Here is a 15,958-nt window from a genome sequence, read left to right as displayed (position 1 = left end):
AGAGTCTTCTCTAAACTCCCCCGGGGAAAGGGAGACTCCCTTTCCTGGTCGGCTAAGTATCGGGTGTTTTATCCTTGACACTGAGGCTACCACTAGACCACCGTCCGCTTGGCAACGGGCGTCTTCCCAGATGCTGGCGTTACCGCTAGACCAAGGAGCCCTCTGGTGGCTGTGTCTGGGCATAACAGAAGGCTCGCATTCTTGTCTTCTGGTCACTTCTCACTATGTCCCCTCAGCTCCTATCTCTGTATGGCCTGTTTTTTCCTAGGTTATGATTATAGATTGAGGATTATTATAATATTGGAATAAATTATAATATTGGAGGATTATTATATTATAATATTGGAATAATAAATTTGGAAAAAACAAATGATTAATGATATTCATATATAATCGTGTCTATGATCTAGATCCAGTATAACTCTTGTTTTATATATTTTATTATACTGGAACAGCTCATGCCCTCGGTCTCTTGGCTTGGCACCTGGATGGCTTGCCGCCTACATCTCCCCCCTTTTTATTAACTAGGATCGCCATTGCCATCATTGCTTGTCGTTGACTTCGGACTTGTTTTCAGACTCCTTGGAGGCATCTGCAGGCTAAAAGGAGACAATGTAAGCATACCAATATTAATAATTCCAGTGACAACAATGATCCTCCGAGGGGTTTGATCTATTTGAAGGGATTAAGATCAGATAATTGTTTAGTTATGCCTTCAAAAATGTCTGAGCCAGGAACAGTGGATAAATGAGCTTGTGAATCCTCAAAGATTTGCTCTTTAAGTTTTGAAATATCCAAGGTTAAATTATCATCCCAGGCTTTTAAATGTCTTGAGACCTTTTCCCAGCTATGTTGATCTTTATTGTAAGCATAAGGCGTTATGCAATAATCAAAAGTATTCCAATCGCACTGTAATTTCATACGGTGTTCCAAATTCATAACTCTATCTCCCAGCCAGATTACACTTTGGCGGAGATCATTAATTTGATTAGCTAATTTTTGATCAATTTGAGCCTGAGAATTTCAAAGTCTGGAGGAGTTTTTTTTTTTTTGCCATGCTTCAACATATTGAGCGATTTGAACAGAATTGTGGATGGCAACTCCAGCAGTTGCTGCTGTTGCAGTAACCGCAATTAGTCCTGCAATGACGGCAATAAGAGTAAAAATAAATCTCTTTGTTCTTTTGAGGATACCTTTAAGAACTTCATTGACTATGTGAATAGAGGGGGAAGACTCCCATGGACGGTGTAAAGAAACTGGTATCCATACCACCTCCCTAGCCCTTACCAAGAGAATACTTGTAGTGGGATTAAAAGTAGCATCAATGCAGGTGAACAGCTTACATTATCACATTCTATAGTTTGTGTATTGAGAATGATAATTATATTTCCAACCAACAGCATGTAAGGGGGTTTGACATAGCTCCTGATGGGTATCACCCGTTCAGAAATGAAGGTGATGTTGAATGTGGGTGTTTTGGTATTAGTGCGAAGGAGTTGATAGGTAGTGTTTCATATCCTTATTCCTGTCATAGCTGCAGCTAATTTTCATAGTTGAGGATGTTCTGGGGTAACAAAGGGATGAATCATTTTTGGTCTAGGAGTAGTAATGTCTGCGTCCATCCATTTAAATAGGTAAGGAGACACCCATTGTCTCAGCCTGTATGACTGCCATCCATCCTCTATATAATCTAACAAATAATTAAGTTCCAAGCATGAGGTATTTTCGCCGGAGCAATCTTGCCAATAATACCCTTTTGGAGCCCAATCAATAACAATACCTGTGGCTAGACTTTGGAGCACAATGGCCTTGGGAGCATTACAATTATTCCATAAAATTGAAGTCACTATAAAAGGTCCCTTTGTAAGTTTCTTTAACCAAAAGAGAGGCCGGGCACAGTTGCTCACACCTGTAATCCCAGCACTTTGGGAGACCGAGGCGGGCAGATCACGAGGTCAGGAGTTCGAAACCAGCTTGGCCAAGATGGTGAAACCCTGCCTCAGCTTCCCGAGTGCTGGGATTACAGGCACGTGCCACCACACGCAGCTAATTCTTGTATTTTTTCAGTAGAGACGAGGTTTCATCATGTTGCCCAGGCTGGTCTCGAATACCTGATCTCAAGTGATCCAACCACCTCAGCTTCCCAAAGTGCTGGGATTACAGGCATGAGTCACCGCATCCAGGCCCCAGTCACTTTAGAATAGCATGTTGCTTTGTATTCGGAGGGTCTCTCTGCAAATAACCCATCAACACTGAGCGTGCCTGGAAAGACCTGGTTTCCAAATAACTGGCTTCCTCTGTGTAAAACGAGTCTTATTGTATGCAATAAAAATTATCTTGGCTGGGCGCAGTGGCTCACGCCTTTAATCCCAGCACTTTGGGAGGCTCATTCTATTGCCAGGGAGGCTGGAAAAGGAGGATGCGGCTATTTCTGCTTCCATCATGGAAGGCTGGGATTCCACAGGCACAGAAAGGGAAGAGGGAGAGATGGGAATGTGAATGTCCTCCAGACAGCTCTGGCAGGATCGGATGTGGGAGAGTGAGGGTCCCACCCCAGCCGGGGTCTACCCAGGTCCATGTCCTGGACATGTTGAGAGTTTTTCCAGAAGGCAGGGATGAAGTGTGGTCCAAAAACACGCAAATGCCCCTACTGGCCCAGGGGTTGTCGTAATAGACTGGAAGGGTGACACATCCCAGGCACTTGCCTTCCATCACATGCACCTCCCACCCACTGGCATCCTTCCGCCCCAGGCACACACAAAGCCTCAGTCCAGAGATCAACCGTCTCAGCTCTGAATTTGCATATCCTGTGTGTAGACTCACTGATCACAACCTCTGCCCAGCCTGGCTTGTGCATACTTCTTTCTTACTGTCAGGGGAGGAGTCGGTCCTGGCACTCCCATTGGCCTATACATTCACCGCCCCTGGGCAGGGCCCCAGGACCCAGGATAATATCTGTGCCTCCTGCCCAGAACCCTCCAAGCAGACACAATGGTAAGAATGGTGTCTGTCCTGCTGTCTCTGCTGCTGCTTCTGGGTCCTGCTGTCCCCCAGGAGACCCAAGATGGTGAGTAGGGAAAGCAAGGGATGGGTGCTGGAGAGGACTGGAAGGAGGTGAGGAACAGGACATGTGGCTGGGAGAAGGGCTGGATGCAGCTGGGATTCCCTGGCATACGGCAGGAATGGGTGCTCAAGGCTGTCAACTCCCTCAGCTCACACACTTCCAGGAGCATTCAGGGAGCCTCTGCCCTCAACCGAAATAAGCCCTTCAGGAATCTGAATCTAAAACCCTTAGTTTACAGTGAAAACAAAGACTCCAAAGACCAAGCGACCTGCTTGGGGTAGACAGCCAGGACGGAGCAGGAACCACATGCCTGGAGCTGCTTCTGCTCCTGTTCCTTCCCTCCTTCCGATGGCTGGGTACACCTGCCTAATGCTGAGGGAAAGAGGGAGCAGCCCCAAAGGGAAAGTGGGAAGGCAGGTCGGCTGGAGGGATGGTGCTAGAAGGAAACCCGTGCCCTCACCCCACACTCAGACACAGCTGCAGTGGGTCTGGAAGGCGAGTGGCCGGAAGAGAAGACAGTGGGAGCTTAGGGAGATCAAGAGTCACTTCTAGGACAGGGGAAGGAGGCTGTTTGTGGCGTGAGAATGTGCAGGAGAAAGACATGGAAGTGAATGGCTTCTCAGTTGTGTGAGTTTAAAATTCATGACATTTACAAATTGTCAGAAAAGATGTTATATGTTCGTTATATAACAATCACTTTGGAATGTTAATCCGATTCTGTGCCAAAATCTGAATTATTCAGGTTTCTCCAGAGAAACAGAACTAATAGGTGGTACACATATACATATATATATACATAGACATACATACACACACACATAGGAAGAGATTTACATTTATGTATACAAAAGAAAGAGGGAGAGTAGAGATTTATTTTAAGAAATTGACTCACACTATTGGGAGGAGTAACAAGTCCTAAATCTTCAGAGCAGGCCAGCAGGCTGGAGACGCAGGGAAGAGTTGACGTCTTAGTCTTGAGTCCAAGGGGAGACTGTAGGCAGAATTCTTTCTTCTTTAGGGGACCTCTGAGGCTTTTTCTCTTAAGGCCTTCAACTGATTGGATGAGGCCCACCACTATGGAGAATAATCCACTTTACTCAAGGTCTACTGATTTTTTTGTAAATTAAAAAAAATTGTGGGTGCATAGTATGTGTATATATTTATGGGTTACAGGAGATGTTTTGATTCAGGCATGCAATGTGAAATAATCACATCATCGAGAATGAGATATCCATCCCCTTAAGCTTTTATCCTTTGTGTTACAGACAATCCAATTATACTCTTTTGGTTATTTTAGTTTTTAAAAGTATTTGATTATTTATCTATTTATTTATTTATTTATTTATTTTTGAGACAGAGTCTCACTCTGTCGCCCAGGCTGTTGTGCAGTGGCATGATCTCGGTTCACTGCAACCTCCGCCTCCCAGGTTCAAGCAATTTTCCTGCCTCAGCCTCCCGAGTAGCTCGGACTACAGGCACCTGCCACCACGCACAGCTAATTTTTTTGTATTTTTAGTAGAGACGGGTTTCACCATGTTGGCCAGGCTAGTCTTGATATCCTGACCTTGTGATCTGCCCATCTTGGTCTCCCAAAGTGCTGGGATTACAGGTGTGAGCAACTGCACCTGGCCTCTCTTTTGGTTATTTAAAAGTGTACAATTAAATTACGATTATTATTATTATTATTTTTGAGACAGAGTCTTGTTCTGTCACCCAGGCTGGAGTGCAGTGGCGTGATCTTGGCTTACTGCAAACCTCCGCCTGTTGGGTTCAAGCAATTATCCTGCCTCGGGTGTGCACTGCCACACATGGCTAACTTATGTATTTTTAATAGAGATAGGGTTTCACCATGTTGGCCAGACTGGTCTTGACCTCTTGACCTCAAGTGATCCACCCACTTCAGCCTCCCAGAGTGCTGGAATTACAGACACGAGCCACCACATCTGGCCCCAGTTAAATTATTATTGACTACAGTCACCCTGTTGTGCTATCAAATAGTAGGTCTTATTCATTCTTTTTTTTTTTTTTTTTTTTTGTGACAGAGTTGCCCAGGCTGGAATGCAGTGGTGCAATCTTGGCTCACTGCAACCTCTGCCTCCCGGGCTTAAGCGATTCTCCTGCCTCAGCCTTCTGAGTTGCTGGGACTACAGGTGTGTGCCGCCACGCCCGGCTAATTTATGTATTTTTAGTAGAGATGGGGTTTCACCATGTTGGCCAGGCTGGTTTCCAACTCCTGACCTCAAGTGACCCACCCGCCTCAGCTTCCCAAAGTGTTGGAATTACAGGCATAAGCCACCACACCTGGCCCCAGTTAAATTATTATTGACTAGAGCCACTTTGCTATGCTATCAAATAGTTTTCTAACTATTTTTTTGTGCCCATTAACCACCCTCCCAATTTCCCCCCACCCCTGCCACTACCCTTCCCAGCCTTTGGTAACCATCCTTCTACTCTCTATGTCCATGAATTCAATTGTAGGGTCTACTGATTTAAAGGCTAATCACGTTTAGAAACTCAGAAGTAAGAATAATTTTAGTAATTGAGTTAGGATTCTGCCATATGACCTCCGACATCATTAGCACCTGTGTAAATTGTATCATAAAATAATTATGGAACTATTATGGAAATGTCCCTCTCTCCCAGATCCCACCTTGTACCAAAATGCAAGGTACAACCCTAGGAATTCTGAGATCCATCCTAGTCTTACCCTGTGCTAATTCAGTCTGGGTCATTTCTTGAATTTTCTAGTAAATTCTTCTTTCTACCCTAACTATATGTATTTGTCAGGTTAAGCTAGAAATGTTAATTTTTTTTTTTTTTTTTTTTTTTTTTTTTGAGACGGAGCCTTGCTCTGTCACCTAGGCTGAAGTGCAGTGGCATGATCTCAGCTCACTGCAAGCTCCACCTCCCGGGTTCATGCCATTCTCTTGCCTCAGCCTCCCGAGTAGCTGGGACTACAGGCGCCCGCCACCACGCTCGGCTAATTTTTTGTATTTTTCGTAGAGATGGGGTTTCACCACGTTAGCCAGGATGGTCTCGATCTCCTGACCTCGTGATCCACCCGCCTCGGCCTCCCAAAGTGCTGGGATTACAGGCGTGAGCCACTGAGCCCGGCTGAAACGTTAATTTGTTTTTTTTGAGATGGAGTCTTACTCTGTCATACAAGCTGGAGCGCAGTGGCATGATCTTGGCCTGTTGCAACCTCTCCCTCTCTGGTTCAAGTGATTTTCCTGCCTCAGCCTCCAGCATAACTGGGATTACAGGCCCGTACCACCATGCCCAGCTAATTTTTGTATTTTTAATAGAGATGGGGTTTCACCATGTTGGCCAGGCTGGTCTTCAACTCCTGATCTCAAGTAGTCTGCCTGCCTTGGCCTCCCAAAGTCCTGGGATTACAGGCATGGGCCATGGAGCCCAGCCTAGAAATGTTAATTTCTAACGCATGTCAGATTCCATGTACAGTGGGCAAGGTTCCATTCCTCCATGGGGTGACTCAGGGATCCAGACTAATTGCATATTGAGACTCTTTCATATTATCCTGTGGCCTTCAAAGTCCCTCAAGGGATGAGAAACAAAACGGACAAGCCAGCTGGTAGGGTCTTGGACAAGAAGAAATACATCACTTCTGCTCACATTCTCTTTGGACAAAACTCAGTCACATGGTCCCAATATATCTTTGAGGAGGCTGAGTAATGTTTTCTTCTTATGTGCCAAGCAGAGGAAATAATGCAGTGAAGACACAGGACGTCTCTGAAATATCATCCCCAGCATGAAAGTAGAGCATATTCACTTGAGTGAGCCTCCAGTGGTGTGAAGTTGATGGCAGGAGAAAGAGCTGGGGAAGAAAAGGCCAGTGGGCAGGTCTCCCCTCCTAGCCCTATGCAGCCCCACAGTGGGACCCTTGCATGGACCTCAACCATCAGAATCTTTTCTTTTGCAGGTCGTTACTCTCTGACCTATATCTACACTGGGCTGTCCAAGCTTGTTGAAGATGTCCCCGCGTTTCAGGCCCTTGGCTCACTCAATGACCTCCAGTTCTTTAGATACAACAGTAGAGACAGGAAGTCTCAGCCCGTGGGACTCTGGAGACAGGTGGAAGGAATGGAGGATTGGAAGCAGGACAGCCAACTTCAGAAGGCCAGGGAGGACATCTTTATGGAGACCCTGAAGGACATCGTGGAGTATTACAACGCCAGTAACGGTCAGTGAACAACAGACCACAGGGGCGGAGGGTCTAACCCAAGAGGCAGCCCCCCAGGTGTGAGTGGCAAGGGGTCAGCAGGATGGAAATAGTCCCAATACCGCGAAGGAACAGGAGACACAGCAGAAACACAGACATGTCTGCATCCCGCCCACCCCACAGCACAGAGCTCCCCACTTCCCCATCGATTGCCTCATCCTCAGCCTAGGCCTCAGTTCACACAGGAAGTGATGGCAGAGTCACTTCCTATCCAGGCACCTCTGACCTCTCACCTCCACACCCCACCCGTCGGAGGCTGATCCCCCCATGAAAAGGCATCAGACTCACCCCTGTCCAGGGAGGGTGCCTGGAGAGTGAGTCACTCTCAAAGTCACTCAGACCTGGGCTCACCTGGTGGCTCTGCCAGTCCTACCTGTTGACAGTGAAATGTTCCCAAAATATCTGGTCGAAATCTGCAAACATTGGAGCACTGAGACGTACCTCCAAACAAGTCTGTAATATTTAACTATGTCTGTTCTATGAAGGATGTCACAGTCTGTCCTGATCTCCCTGGTAGCTCCATTGCCTAGGACAGGGTGCAGCCAATATTGGCTCAATTGAAATTTGTGGAATCAACAGAGAAAAGCACCTGGCACACACTGTAGCCCATGCTGAGGGCTCAGGAAGTGCTGGATTCAAAACCACAGGCTATTAGAGTTCCCTGCAGCCCTAAAGTTCCTCCTCATCATAAGATGCAGACCCAGAAAGGGCCACCTGCACTGTGGTCAGAGGAGCTGGTGGCAGAGCCCACGCAGAGACGGTCCCTGTGCCCATGGCCCAGCACTCTTTCTCCTAAACCACACTGCCGGCCCCAAGGCAGCCAACCCCAGGTCTAGTGAACTGCTGGTGTTAAATTATCATAGAGTGGGTGTCAAAAGATGGGCTACTAAGTACAAAAATGCCCAAGGTGCTACATGGGATCTGAAGATTTTCGAAAGGAGGCAAGAAAGAGATAGGCAGACATCTGAAGGATGAGGGATGGGAGGTCTTGGTAAGGAAAATGGCCCAGGCTGCGTGTCAGCAATAGGAGAGGAGGGGGCACAGGTGATCAGAAAAGACACTGGGGGAAGCGTTGATAGACAGGAATAGAAATGGCAAAGTGGATAATTAAGAGGAAGGAGGATGAAGAGATGAACACAGGGTATTAGAAAATAATAGTAGGCAGGGCTCGGTGGCTCACTCCTGTAATCCCAGCACTTTGGGAGGCTGAGGCAGGCGGATCACCCAAGGTCAGGAGTTCGAGACCAACCCGGCCAACATGGTGAAACCCTGTCTCTACTAATAATACAAAAATAGCCCGGCATGGTGGCGCACGTCTGTGGTCCCAGCTACTCAGGAGGCTGAGGAAGGAGAATTGCTTGAACTCCGGAGGCAGAGGTTACAGTGAGCCAAAATCCTACCATTGCACTCCAGCCTGGGTGACAAGAGTGAGACGTCATCTAAAAACAAAAAACAAAAAACAAAAAAAGGAAATAATAGTAGCTGACATTTACTGAGCACTTACTTTGTGCCAGGCCCATCTATAAGCACATATAATGCTCAGAATAGCCCCCTAAAACAGTGATCTTGGCATTGCCATTTCAGAGGTGAGGAAATAGAGGCACAGGGAGTTGAGTGGCTCCAGTTCAGGCAACACACCAGGTGGGGGGTGGTGGGGAGAGACCTGGGACGTGAGCCCAGACAGCTTGAGAGCTGTCAGAGTCTATGCCAACAGCACCAACCAGTGCTGGGTAAACACCTGCTTTTATAATCAGAATGAAGAGGCTGTGTCCCCTGCCCTATGAGGTCTGTTTCTGAGAGTTGTGGCTAATGGGCAAGAAGGTTGGGAATTTAGAGATTTGGGATAAAGATATCAAACACCAGAAAGGAAGAAAGAAGTGATCAGATCAGGGTTACTTAGGTGATGATATGAACTCTTCCTAGAACTGAGAGAAAAAGAGAGCCTTGCTTTACTCATATGAAATCACAAATAATTCCTATCCAATTTGGAAGTGCACTTTGGTGTGGTTGTGACAGCTTCCTCAGGACTCAGCATAAATTCAAACAAATAATTGTCCTTAGAAGAGATGCTGTAGAAGAGATAGAAATATATCCATATTCTGCAGCTTTTTTTTTTTTTTTGAGATGGAGTTTTGCTCTTGTTACCCAAGCTGGAGTGCAATGATGCAATCTCGGCTCACTACAACATTTGCCTCCTGGGTTCAAGGGATTCTCCTGCCTCAGCCTCCCGATAACTGGGACTACAGGCTACAGACATGTGTCACTACGCCTGGTTAATTTTTTTTTTTTTTTTTTTTTAAGACTGCGTCTTGCTCTGTCTTTCAGGCTGATGTACAATGGCGCCATCTCGGCTCACTACAACTTCTGTCCCCCAGGTTCAAGCGATTCTCCTGCCTCAGCCTCATGAGTAGCTGGGATTACAGGCATGTGCCAGCACACCCAGCAAATTTTTGTATTCTTAGTAGAGATGAGGTCTTACCATGTTGGCCAGACTGGTCTCAAACTCCTGACCTCAGGTGATCCTCTGGCCTCAGCCTCCGGAACTGCTGGGATTACAGGCATGAGCCACTGCGCCCAGCCTAATTTTATATTTTTAGTAGAGATGGGGTTTCACCATATTGGCTGGGCTGGTCTCGAACTCATGACCTAAGGTGATCTATCCTCCTCAGCCTCTCAAAGTGCTGGGATTACAAGTGTGAGCCACTGGGCCTAGTGTTTTTTTTTTTTTTTTTTTTTTTTTTTTTTTTTTTTTAAGATAGGGTCTCACTCAGTCACCCAGGCTGAAATGCAGTAGTGTGATTTTGGCTCATTGCAGCCTTGACTTCCCAGGCTGAAGTGATCCTTCCACCTCAGCCTCCTGAGTAGCTGGGGCTACAGACATGCACCACCATGCTGCACTAATTTTTATATTTTTTGTAGTGGTGGGATTTCGCCATATCACCCTGGCTGGTCTGGAACCCCTGGGCTCAAGCGATCCACTCGCTTCAGCTTCTCAAAGTGCTGGGATTACAGGCGTGAGCCACAGCACCCAGGCTTCAGCTCTCTTAAGGAGGAACATATCATCTGAGACAAACCTGAAATGCCAAACCAAACTGAGTTAGCCCCTCTCTGTCTGCTGTATATATTGGAGTAATAATCTATTTGTCTTGATAAAGGGATTACATGCTTGAATTGCAAAAACCTTTCTTTCTTTTGGGTTGCCCAGTGTGCAGGACTAAGAGTTATTTCGATAAATTTTGCACCAGGCTGACTGTCTCTCTGTGGGGTCGGGGGAGTTTTCAGGGTCTCACGTCTTGCAGGGAAGGTTTGGTTGTGAGATCGAGAATAACAGAAGCAGTGGAGCATTCTGGAAATATTACTATGATGGAAAGGACTACATTGAATTCAACAAAGAAATCCCAGCCTGGGTCCCCTTCGACCCAGCAGCCCAGAATACCAAGCAGAAGTGGGAGGCAGAACCAGTCTACGTGCAGCGGGCCAAGGCTTACCTGGAGGAGGAGTGCCCTGCGACTCTACGGAAATACCTGAAATACAGCAAAAATATCCTGGACCGGCAAGGTAGTCACTGCTTCCTGCTCCCCAGTACTGAGCCCAGAATAAAAGATAATCTCAGGCTAGGAGCTCAGGCAACATCTTAGTCCAGTCTCATCTGTTCCTGGATATCCCTCAGACCCCCAGCTTTCATCTTTTAGGATTCATTCCTTCCCTGGGATGATGTAATTTGTGGTCCAAAAAGAACATCATCAAAATTTCAGGCAGAATGGGCCAGGAAGGTCATTCTTTCTTGATGGGTGTCCCCAAATCATCTCCAATTGACGGACAAGGAACTTGAGATTAGGGAGGGGAGGGTAACACTGTCTGTAAGAGGCAGAGCTGGGACTCAAATTCCAGATTTCAGATTCCAAATCCCATTGTTGTTTCTCTCTACAATGATGCCTCCCATCTGGGTGGTGGAGAGAAGGGAGGTGTGTAAAATGTCAGCCTCGGAATGACAAGAGCAAGCCAGTGTGAGCGGAATTGATGGCTGCAAGCTGAGACTTGGATTGGAGACGTAGTGTGACTCAGGATTGTGCAGTGCTGCAGGGAAGCAGTTGCTGGATAGAGACATGGGCTGAACTAAGCAGCTGGACTGAGACTGGGGGAGATGAGATCTCCAAAGCCCACTGAGATGTGGGAAAATATGGAGAAGTGCATGGAGCATTCACAACTTATTGCCGTCAGAGTCAATACATGGGTGGGGTGGGGATTGGGCAAGAGGGAAAGCGTCAGCCTTCCCTGATATTCTGGAAAGTCTCCCGGGGCGGGGGGTGTCAGGTCCAGAGCTTAGAGCTCTGCTGATTGCTGACATCCAGGGGTGGGGGTGGGAAGAGACCTGGGCCGGGAGAAGTCGACCTCAAGCCTGCAGTGTCACACTCTATGCCTCCACAGATCCTCCCTCTGTAGTGGTCACCAGCCACCAGGCCCCAGGAGAAAAGAAGAAACTCAAGTGCCTGGCCTACGACTTCTACCCAGGGAAAATTGATGTGCACTGGACTCGGGCCGGCGAGGTGCAGGAGCCTGAGTTATGGGGAGATGTTCTTCACAATGGAAATGGCACTTACCAGTCCTGGGTGGTGGTGGCAGTGCCCCCGCAGGACACTGCCCCCTACTCCTGCCACGTGCAGCACAGCAGCCTGGCCCAGCCCCTGGTGGTGCCCTGGGAGGCCAGGTAGGAAGCAAGGGCTGGAGGCAATGTGGGATCTCAGCCCCAGTAGCTGCCCTTCCTGCCTGATGTGGGAGCTGAACCACAGAAATCACCGTCAATGGATCCACAAGGCCTGAGGAGCAGTGTGGGGGGACAGACAGCAGATGGATTTGGAAACCGAAGACTGGGATGCCTGTCTTGAGCAGACTTGGACCCAAAAAATCATCTCACCTTGAGCCCTCCCCCACCCCATTGTCTAATCTGTAGAAGCTAATAAATAATCATCCCTCGTTGCCTAGCATAACAGAGAATGCTATTTTTAACGGTGATGTGCTGTAGAAATGTGACTAGATTTTCTCATTGGTTCTGCCCTCAAACACTGAATTCATCTGAAACTCTTGGTTTCCCCTGGAGGCCACGGTTCCTGGGCACCTTGACCTGGGCAATCCCAAGTGTGGCCTGAACCCCCTTTCCCTTGGGGATTGTTCAGGCGTCCCTAGATGCCTTGTGGTATTGTACCTAATACCCATGACGGGAGAGGATGATATTACTCGCCAGTGTACACCCCCCTGTGATATTGTTCATAATATCCAGAGTGAAGAAAGATGATATTACTCCCAATATCACAGAAGGTGTACACCCCCCCTGTGATATTGTACCTAATACCCAGTTGGGGAGGGGAGAATATCTCTCCCAATATACAAGGGGTGTTTAAACTCTCTGTGATATTTTTCCTAATATTCAGGGGGGACGAGGATGATATTACCCAAATATTGCAGGGGTTGTACACTCCCCCTTTGATATTGTTCCTAATATCCAGGGGTGGAGAGGATGATATTACCCTCAATATCTCAGGGGTCTACATTCCCCCCCGTGACATTGTTCTTAATAACCAAAGGGTGAGAAGCTGATATTACTCCCAATACCACAGGGGATGTACACCCCCTATGAGATATTGTTCCTAATATCTAGGAGGGGAGAAAATGATATTACTCTCAATAGCACAGGGAATACACATCCCCCATTGTAATCTTGTTCTTTATATTCGGGAAGGGAGAGGATGATACGACTCCCAGTATCGCAGGGGGTGTGCACCCCCCCGTGATTTTTTTTCTAATATCCAGGGTGGGAGTGGATGATATTATTCTCAATATCACAGGAAGTGTACACGTTTCTGTGATATTTTTCCTCATATCCAGGGGGGAGAGGAAGATATTACTTTCAATGGCATATTGGGGGGTGTACACCCCCCTGTGATAGTGTTCCTAACATCTTGGGAGGGAGAGGATGATATTACTCCCAATATCGCAGGGGATGAAAACTTTTTTTTGATATTTTTCCTAATATCCAGGGGTGGGGACGATGAAATTACTCCCAATATCACAGAAGGTGTACACTCCTTTTGTCATATTGTTCTTGATATCCAGGTTGGGAGAGGATGATATTACTTCCAATATCTCAGGAAGTGCATACCCCCTTGTGATATTGTTCCTAACATCCAAAGGAAGAGAGAATAGTATTACTTCCAATATCGCAGGGGGTGTACAGCCCCCCTTGTGATATTGTTCCTAATATCCAAGAGGGAGAAAGTTCTATTATTCTCAATATCACAAAGGGTGTACACCACCACCATAATATTGTTTGTAATTTCCAGGGAGGGGAGAGGATAATATTACTCCCAATATCACACCCCTCTGTAATATTTTTCATAATATTTAGGGGTGAAGAGGATGATATAAATGCAAATATCGCAGGGGGTGGTCACTTTCTTGTGATATTGTTCGAAATATCCAAGAGGGAAGAGGATGAAATTACTTCCAATATCACAGCTGGGGTACACCCCTCTGTGACATTCCTTGTAATATTCAGGGGAAGAGAGGATAATATTACTCCCAATGTCGCTTTGGGTATTCATTTCCCTGTGATATTGTTTGTAATATCCAGGAAAGGAGACGATGACATTACTTTTAAAATCGAAGGGTTGTACACACCTCTGTGATACGGTTCATAATATCCAAGAGAAGAGAGGATAATATTACTCCCAATATCGCAGGGGGTGTACACCCGTCTGTAATATTGTTCGTAATATTCAGGGTGGGAGAGAATGAAATTACTCCCAATATCGCAGCGGGTGTGTACCCCACTGTGATATTGTTTGTAGTATCCAGTCAAGGGGAGGATGATATTACTCCCAATACCGCAGGAGATGTACACCCCTCTGTGATATTGTTCACAGTATCCAGAGGGGGAGTGGGTAATATTATTCCCAATATCACAGTAGGTGTATACTTCCCTGTGATATTGTCTGTAATATCCAGGGAAAAAAGGATGATATTACTCCCAATATTTCAGGGAATGTACCCTCCTGTGATATTGTGTGTGATATGCAAGGGGGAAGAGGATGATATTACAGCAAATATCACAGGGGGTGTACAAGCCCCTGTGTTATAGTTTGTAATATCCAAAAGGGGAGAGGATGATATTACTTCCAAATCACAGGGGGTGTACACTCCCCTGTGATATTGTCCGTAATATCCAGGGGGGAGGGGATGATATTACTCCGAATATCGCAGGGGTGTACAGTCTGCTGTGGTATTGTTCGCAATATCCGGAGAGGGGAGGATGATATCAATCCCAAGATGGTAAACACCAATATCGCAGGGAGTGTACTCTCCCTTTGGGATATTGTTCCTAATATCCATGGGAAGAGAGGATAATATTACTCCTAATATCGCAGGGAATGTATATCCCCCCCTTTCATATGGTTTCTAATATCCAGTTTGGGAGAGGATGATATTACGCCCAATATCGCATGGGGTGTACACCCTCCCTGTGATATTGTTCCTAATGTTCAGGTTGTGAGGGGATGAGGTTGTACACCCCCTGAGATATTGGGAGTAGTATCATCCTCTCTTCCCCTTGATATTAGGAAGAATTTCACAGGAGGGGTGTACATCTTCTGTGATTTTGGGAGTAGTATCATCCTCTCCTTCCCTGGATATTAGGAACAATATCTCGGGGGGTGTACATACTCTTCGATATTGGGAGTCATGTCGTATTTTCTTACCCTGGACAGTAGGAACAGTATCACAGGAGGGGTGTACACTCCCTGCGATATTAAGAGTACTATCATTTTCAGGCCAGGCGCGGTGGCTCACGCCTGTAATCCCTGCACTTTTGGAGGCCTAGGCGGGAGGATCACGAGGTCAGGGAGATTGAGACCATCCTGGTAAACACGGTGAAACCCCGTCTCTACTAAAAATACAAAAAATTAGCCGGGCGATGGGGCGGGCGCCTGTAGTCCCAGCTACTCGGGAGGCTGAGGCAGGAGAATGGCGTGAACCCGGGAGGGCGGAGCCTGCAGTGAGCCGAGATCGCGCCACTGCACTCCAGCCTGGGCGACAGAGCGAGACTCTGTCTCAAAAACAAAACAAAACAAAACAATACAAAACAAAAAAACAAAAAAAGTAGTATCATTTTCACTTCCTGGATATTAGAAACAACATCACAATTGGGGTGTAAAACCCCTGCTATATTGGAAGTAATATCATCGTCTCTTTTCATGGTGATTAGGAACAATATCACAGGGGTGTGTACACCCCCTGCGATATTGCGAGTAATATCATCTTATTCCTTCCTGAATATTAAAAATAATATCTCTGGGGGGTGTACATCCCCTTTAATATTGGGCGTAATATCATTCTCTTTCCCCCGGGATATTGGAAACAATATCACGGGGTGGGGGGTGTGCACCTTCTGCGATATTGACAGTAACATCATCATCTCCCCCCTTGGATATTAAAAACAATATCACAGAGGGGTGTACACCCCCTGCGATATTGGTAGTAGTATCAACCTCTCACCCCTAAATATTAGGAACAACATCACAGAGGGGGTGTACACCCCCGGAGTTATTGGGAGTAATGTCATCGTCTATCCCCTGGATATTAGGAAAATTACCACAGGAGGT

At 46.6% G+C, this 15,958-nt stretch overlaps 1 protein-coding gene across 1 annotated transcript; it reads left to right on the top strand.

Moving 5' to 3' along the window:
• The first annotated feature begins 2,955 nt into the window (after positions 1-2,955).
• On the top strand, positions 2,956-12,299 carry LOC129041707 (zinc-alpha-2-glycoprotein). The gene is made up of 4 exons (XM_054497213.2): positions 2,956-3,067; positions 7,005-7,265; positions 10,587-10,862; positions 11,733-12,299. The coding sequence occupies exons 1-4, from the start codon at positions 2,992-2,994 to the stop codon at positions 12,014-12,016; spliced, it is 897 nt and encodes a 298-aa protein (XP_054353188.1). The 5' UTR covers positions 2,956-2,991; the 3' UTR covers positions 12,017-12,299.
• Positions 12,300-15,958: the final 3,659 nt, after the last annotated feature.

Source organism: Pongo pygmaeus, chromosome 6, assembly GCF_028885625.2.
Source record: "Pongo pygmaeus isolate AG05252 chromosome 6, NHGRI_mPonPyg2-v2.0_pri, whole genome shotgun sequence".
NCBI lineage: Eukaryota > Metazoa > Chordata > Mammalia > Primates > Hominidae > Pongo > Pongo pygmaeus.
This window is presented reverse-complemented; position numbering and strand designations above follow the sequence as displayed.

Bases quoted from the DNA above. Each gene is read 5' to 3' on its own strand.
- LOC129041707 (XM_054497213.2), top strand. From the start codon at position 2,992: ATGGTAAGAATGGTGTCTGTCCTGCTGTCTCTGCTGCTGCTTCTGGGT. The intron at 3,068-7,004 runs GTGAGTAGGGAA...TTTCTTTTGCAG, and splicing joins CCCCCAGGAGACCCAAGATG to GTCGTTACTCTCTGACCTAT. The intron at 7,266-10,586 runs GTCAGTGAACAA...GGGAGTTTTCAG, and splicing joins GTATTACAACGCCAGTAACG to GGTCTCACGTCTTGCAGGGA.